Source organism: Arachis ipaensis, chromosome B01 (genome assembly GCF_000816755.2).
Source record: "Arachis ipaensis cultivar K30076 chromosome B01, Araip1.1, whole genome shotgun sequence".
Taxonomy (NCBI): Eukaryota; Viridiplantae; Streptophyta; class Magnoliopsida; order Fabales; family Fabaceae; genus Arachis; species Arachis ipaensis.
The window spans coordinates 136,512,381-136,519,945 of NC_029785.2; the positions used below are offsets into that span (position 1 = coordinate 136,512,381).

At 35.5% G+C, this 7,565-nt stretch overlaps 1 protein-coding gene across 1 annotated transcript; it reads right to left on the reverse strand.

The window, feature by feature from the left end:
- LOC107642696 lies at positions 1,860–7,148 on the reverse strand. The gene is made up of 11 exons (XM_016346143.2): positions 6,864–7,148; positions 5,654–6,162; positions 4,701–4,799; positions 4,150–4,250; positions 3,981–4,052; positions 3,771–3,861; positions 3,219–3,299; positions 3,030–3,089; positions 2,824–2,946; positions 2,557–2,595; positions 1,860–2,470 (listed from the first exon to the last, which is right to left on the reverse strand). Exons 2-11 carry the CDS (start codon positions 6,032–6,034, stop codon positions 2,342–2,344), a joined length of 1,176 nt encoding a protein of 391 aa, XP_016201629.1. The 5' UTR covers positions 6,035–6,162; positions 6,864–7,148; the 3' UTR covers positions 1,860–2,341.

A 7,565-nucleotide genomic window follows, 5' to 3' on the forward strand; every position in this document is an offset into this window, starting at 1 on the left:
ACTTGGCCAAATCAAAGTTGATTCCTATGCATTCATTGAAGAAAGGTTAATTTCGGTATGAAGTCCAAGGCCAGCGTGTAGTGTGGAAGCATATAAAGATTCCCACCGTTGACAATATGTGATTTTGAGCTTTGACCTTGCGACCATGCTAAGTTGCCAACTCATCATATTTGCGACCCCACATACATACGTGTCGTCTTTCCACACATCCCCTTTTAACTTTTTCTATGTAAATTCTTAATTATCGGGTGAAAATATTCGATTGCATGCAGAATCATATCTTATACATTGGATGAGAAATCAAAATGCCGATTCAATAATACGAGTTATAGTTTAAATGGTATAATTTTTCTATTTTTATTTAAAGATTTTGAATTCAAATTCTACTCTTAACTTAAAAAAAAAAATCGACTGAATGATTAAGTGGTAGCAATTATACATAAATTTCACAAGAACAAAAACAGTACTATTAAGTCAACTATCACACGTAACCAAAACCGGAAATTTGATTCCAAAACATGGTTTTGGATAAGAAGCAGCAGCATGTGATAATGTATGGTTTTGTAAGAATTCTTTAGGGAATTGTCATTATCAACTATATGATATAGTTATATTCTTTTCATTGATCTTCTCATCCGCCTATAAATACGCTACAATGGTGATGATCTTAGTCCATGCAATCTCCTACTTATATATATGAGGGCAGATGCAAAATGCATGAGATATGATTGTTGAAATTAAACTCAAAGGGCGCGAGTGCCTTGCATGAAGGGATAGAGAGAGTGTACTTGAGCCAAGGATGACTTGCCGGCATCTTCGGTTAAAAGTTGCCGGTGTCTCCCTGGCTCATGTTCGCTCCTTTTCCTCTCATATAAGACTCTCAGAGTGCATAACATTATTCAGTGGCTTACTTATGCTATATATGCATGTTATTTAATTTATGAAAGTTTGATCTAAATTGGAGGTTTGGTTTTGGGACTGGTGTATTCTTTTCTCGCAACTTACTGACCAAGAATTCCTTCTTTTCCCAACCACTTTGCTCTTTTAATTTCAGGCTGGAATGGAATAGCAAAATCTGTGATTATCATTCATATGATTGATACCTGAGACGTCACTTATTTTTTTTTGAAGTAAAGAGCTTAACACAACAAAGTGGAACATAAAACATAACAAAGAATAACCGACAACTCTAGTCATGACAACCCCCTGTTATCTTGGGCATTGCCATCAACAACCATATAGTTCACCACCATTCCACTCATCGGAGAGCAAGAAGGATCTACTAATAATATCCACCACACTTGAACCTTGATTCCTGAATATCCTATCATTTCGTTCTAGCCAAACCGTCCAGATAACAGCAAAGAAGCCAATCACCCACCTCCTTCTCTCACCTCTTCTTACTACAACATTCGTCCAGCTTTCAAAGTGTTGTTTGAGTGTACCAGGCATGATCCATCTCCTTCCAAGAGCGATATGAAAACATAGTACGAACCATTCTCGTATATATTTTTGGTACATTTTTCAAGCAGTGCCAGATATAATAGAATTTCATTTTTCTCTTTTTATACTGTAGTCACTTATTCTTCTTAACTATAGGAGTATGAATATGATAAACATATTCATATTTATTTCCCTTACTCCTGTGGTTAAAAAGCGCAAGTAAGAGATTAAGTTATTACTTCTTTTTGTCAAAAATAGATAAATAAGACTTCATTTTCTTTTGAGTTAGCTGATAATTAATATTTACACATCCCAAGTGGTAAATTTGAAATTCATAACCTATAAATAAATTAACAATGACAAGGAACCATAACAATGACCTAAAGGCTAAAAACAATGACAAGGAGCCAACAACATTGCATCAAAGTAATGCATTAAGAATTGAACACCGAATTTCAGAACGGACAGCAACGTGTAACGTTATATTTCCAACTAAACAATTTGCAAGTTTTACAAAGATCAACAATGACATGATGAGCTTATACGATTCCCCCAAATTTTTTCATGTAATTAGAAAATCTGGATAGCCCAAAATGGAAGGAAAGGAAAGGAAAGAAATGAAAAAGAAAGAAAAAAGTGGTGTCATCCACATCCATATCCATCCCTTCCCAAGGAAGTAACACTAAATAGTTAGCCTCCTTTCCACATTAGACCACACTGCAATGCCAGTTTCGCTATGGTTACACCGATATCTGTGGCTGGTGGGCGATCAAAGCCTTCAACAATGCTGTAATTTACAAGTCTCATGCCATATGACTGACTATGAGAAACCAAGAAGGGGGCCGAAAGCGATAGCAACGACTTCTCCGACCAAAGAATAGATCAAAATATAGCTGCCTCAAGGCGTTGAATAATTGGAAAATAGATGCAACAATTTGTCCAACGTTTCAGGAGTGAATTTCCTAGCAAACAGGTAGCATGGTTTCTGAACCCCATTCCATAAGCAAGGCCAACTTTGCACTTCTCTCTGCACCAAGACAAGACATACTAAGCATCCAAAGCTGGTTGATTCATCTTAGTAAAACACTAAAACACAACGAAATATCAGCATACCTTCTCATCACTGGTGACGTGGATACTAACATCGATCGACTGCAAATACCAAGAATTATTGTCAATATCCATGTAACTTGAAAACAATTTGAATAGCCAACGATTAGTTGACAGACTTGCATGGTTACAACCCACTTTTAGCTAAATAATTATTTTGGTCAATACAAGTTAGGTTTACGGTTAACTAGGCCTTCTATCCCCGATCTATCTACTTCCTAGAAAGATGAAAATGGGATTTGTACGTTACAGTCGTAGTAGGGACTATACCGTAATATTTCTCAAGAGCTCATAAGTAACATCGTGCTCCCTATATGACTTTGGATGCCACTTTCTCTCAGACCAGTCAACATGAGTTACTGACCAGTTTGCAATTCCCCCTGGATCAACCATCTAATTGACAGACATAAACCAATTAGCTAAAGGTGGAAGACTGTTTAATAACAGAAGAACTGCATTACAATCGAAATTCTCACCTGGAAGAAGGTTGGCAAGTAATGCTCGTCTGCAATGCAATTCCTCCCTTCCAAACCAGGCTGTGATATTAGGACTCACATGTTAGTATGGCAGTCATACTAGGAAACTTCAAACATGGGAATCATAACAAACTTAGATGATCCAATCACCATAAACTGAAATGCTAAAAACGTTAAAAACAACTTCACCTGACAGTAATCCCGAAACTTTGAGTAATACAGGTTATCAGCCATAACTATGATAGCATGCTGCCTCTTCATGGAAAACCACTGCAAAAGAAGTTAATGAGGTGAAGACACATCTAAATGTGTGACATATGTTCATGACCTATGATAATAACATATCTAACATTTTTGAGACACCAAGCATTAGATTACAGTACACAACAACACAAGCAATATCAAATTGCAATTCAATGTTGATTTGGATATCAAAATAAGTAAATAAATAAATAAATAGAAGTGAAGGGCTTCACACAAGATCAAAAAAATAGTATTATTGAAGATTTATTCATCATGTTTTTATGACAAAAGAATGAAAGATTTTCAAGTGTAACAAAATAAATAAACAAAATAATGATGGTTACTTCTGTTTTACCCAGTTAGCATCCAGTGGAAGGGACTACCGCAAAATGTAGTAGCCAATGTACTTTGTTGGCGTTTCGTATTCTTTTATTGCAATAAGCAAACAGTTCAAAATGTTAAAATATAAACACCAACGTGATCTTAGCAAGATTATACCTGTGCACCCTTTCTGAAGTCCTTCACCTCGACTTCGGGTAACATGTGATCTGAATACCTGCCATTGCCATGAGGGCCAGGATCCTTAAAGCTAATAAGAAAAACAAAACTCACATTAGTAAAGTACATCAAGTAATGGTAGAATGCAGAGAAAGTGCTATCAACTCAGAGAAAACCCAAAAGGGACTAATCTAATACTTCTTGACATACCAGTCAACAAAGCTGATATTTGAATACATCAGATAGTTGTAAACATAGTCAAAATTATACAGTGGTACACAGCTGCAAAACCAATACAAACAAATCAGAAACTGAAAAAAACAATTTTAACAGTTACTCACCTTGAAACAAAACTAAAAGCATTCTAATAGCTCGTTACCTATCAGAAAGTAAAACAAAGTGCATGTTGTCAGGGTCTTGAAGGGCATTTGCCAATAGCCGTCTCTCAGCATCAACCATAGAAATTTTCCCCCACACCACCTAAAACAAGATGAATTCCTATTAGGAGAGCCACACACTGGAAAACCACATATTAAAGGAAAACACCGGATAGTTACAACTTAAATCACTATTTAGAGCCAACACACTTTAACTTGGAAATAAATTATTCAGCAATGGTTGCAAAAGATTTTTAAACATATGTAATTCACTAGATCAATTCCTTTTCTATCACAATGACTCCTGTCCTATGCCAAAAAAGGGTCTCTATTCTTACAACAGTCTTGATCAGACAATCAATCTTTAATACACACACACACACACACACAAAAGCATTTAAAACAACAACAACAAAGCCTCAGCCCACTAGGTGAGGTCGGCTACACAAGCATTTAAAACCATTATATACATTGGTGAATGTAAATCTGAACATACAAGAGAAAAGAGTACAACCATAAATGATTAGCAAACTGAATACAAGACAATATGCACCTGGTCACTGCGTATATCCCGATCAACAAAATAACGGCTCTCATGAACTGGTTTGGTCTTGGATGCATGCACATAGACAGAGAACTTCCCTTCATGACCCTGACAAAAAGGAGAAGAGCATCTTCCAGGTAAATGCATACTCAAACATGGATGGGTTCATATTTCAGAAGCAAAGTTAACACAGTACCAACCAATAAAATACATGAACAAACTGCAGCTTTTCATTCATTTCAAAACACTTATCAAGAATTCATTAACAAAAACATATTTCATATCTCAGATGGTGTAACTATGCCGTAGAAAGTCTAAGGGTTAATGCTAGAAGTAGTAAGCAATTTGATTTAGCACCAAAGGCTAGGCCGCCCAATGTTGAAGCAGGTCATCTGTCAGAGATGTTTCCAACACCTTTCATTGACTGAGGGAAAAAGGAATGTGAATTATGTTGGAAGAAATAAGCATATCTATCGCATTATCAATTAATTACAAATGCAATGTTATATAGTAGTAAATTTTAATCATGGACTGCTCAAATTAAGTTAAACCATGCCAAAAATAATAATAGAAAATAAATATTGCATATCATTTTCCACAAACAAGGAGGACACTGCTATCAGTGCCTGTGGGGAGGAGAAGCAAAAGACAGATTCTCTTAACCATTCCAACTCAGGTTTCTTAGTAATATGACTGTCGACTAGCATTTCAAATACAAGAATATTCAAGACATGAAGATAGATTTCAGCTTGCAAAAAGCCAATTCTCCTACTGATTTTGTTTTATTAAGGGGGGAAAATGCAATTATCAACTATACTATTAAACTGGCCATCTTTTTAACATTATAGATTTTACAATTCAAAGTGTCACATATATTTCAAAGATGACAATGCATTAATTGCCTTAGAAAGAGAAAGAAAAGAGCTTGAACAGACCAACATAGAGAAGTGAAAATTTCTTACTTGGAAAAACTTGTCCCACAATCTTTCAAATGGCAGATCACCAGGTGACAAAAACATGAAGGCAAGTTTTGGGTTTTTTGAAACAATTGGCGGTGAGCTCAAAATATCCCTAATCACAGCACGTGATGCAATCTCCTCATCTGTGTATACTCTAGCCGGAACAGGCGGAAGCCAAGCAGAAATACTCTTACACCCTCTAGAAGAGAAAAAACAGGCTGTACTGCTATGTGGTGGGTAGATATAAGCACACATTAGAAAGACGCATACAAATAAAACCAGGACAATAATCCACATTGGTTTCCTCATGGGAGGACGGTGGCGACTCCCCGGCATTATTTGCATATCACCCATGCTTATATGCCAACCTTTCGATGTCTTCATCTAAGTTAATATGACACAGTTCTCAAACCCCCGTAATCTCCTTTTGATCCGCATTTACCATCACTTGAACACGCAGAAATCCCAACATACACCCTTTAATGACCTCAAGCAGATTGATACAGAAAGTTCTGAGAAAACAAATTAAGCATTGCATTAGCAAACAAAACCTATCAAATCCAATTTCACAGTAACATCCACAACTAGTAAACTAATAACCACTCTGGCGTCTGTAGTATCATTCTGGAATGATGAGGTATATACCAGACATAAAAAACGCATGCACGAAACATGGGAAAAAGCATAAAATATTTAATGATCAAATCCAAATATAACTTCATGTTAGCAATACTTGCAAGTTCCAAAGGGTACAAAGTCTTTAGAGTAGCCTAACGGACACAAAACATCCTTAAACATATGTCTTCTACCAACGACCGGCACCGAAAAAAGAAGAAAATAAAAAATCGAAGCTTTAGTTCAAAAATTGTAACAACAACCACGGGTCAAACACCAAATAGACATGGGAAGCCCCTCCCCTGTTTGGTAACAGAGAAAGTACAAAAAGCAGATACTTTATTGAAAAAGAAATAGCTTGCAAAACACTAAACAATCTCACCTAATTTATACACACCACAACAACAAAAACGAAAAACATAATTAAATACATAAAGAAAAACGGTTCCTTTCTCTTCTCTTCTCTTTCCTTTCCTTAGACTCCAATCCCTCCCTCCCCAACCCCCAAAAAAAAAAATCAAATCAAGAGTCTCTCTTTCTCTCTCTCTCTCTCTCTCTCTCTCTCTCTGAGCAATGGGAAAGAGAGAGGAAGTAGTACCTGGCAGAATCGCAAGAAGGAAGATCAATGATTGACGTAAATCTTATGGTTTTCAATGGAAGATCTCTCAGAGAGGAATGGAACGGGTGAAGAAAGATCTAGGGCAAAAAACGCTGTAGAAACCACTATCGATCGATTTCAAAAAATTGAAATAATAATAATAACAATTTAAAAAAATAAAAGAGAAGAATCGATGCTTTTTTTCACCCCCTCTCTATCTCTGTGTTTCTTTGCCTGGGTTTCTCTTTCTATTTCTCTTTCTCTGTTTCTCTCTCTGTGTTTTTGCTTAAATGTGATTTCTTTTTTTTTTTATTAATTTATGCACATTTTTTAACAAAACTGTTTTATTTCAACATTTAATTGATTTTTGTGAACGATCGAAGATAAAACTCTTCATTAAAAAAACTCTTCATGTTAATGAGTTATAGTTCAAATGACATAGTCTCTCTATATTCAATTAAGAAGATGTGGTTCGAGTCTCCTATCTTTAAAAAAAAAACTCTTCATTAACTTAAAATAAGCTACCATAACTGATTTAATAAACAAAATTAGAATAAATTAATTTTGATATATCCTCAAGAATTTGGTTAATATGTATTAGATTCTAAATTCAAAGTTGAAATATTTTGGATTATGATCCTCATGTAAAATCTTAAAACCCTCTCTCAAAAAAAAAAAAACTGCAAAAAATAAAATCAGAAA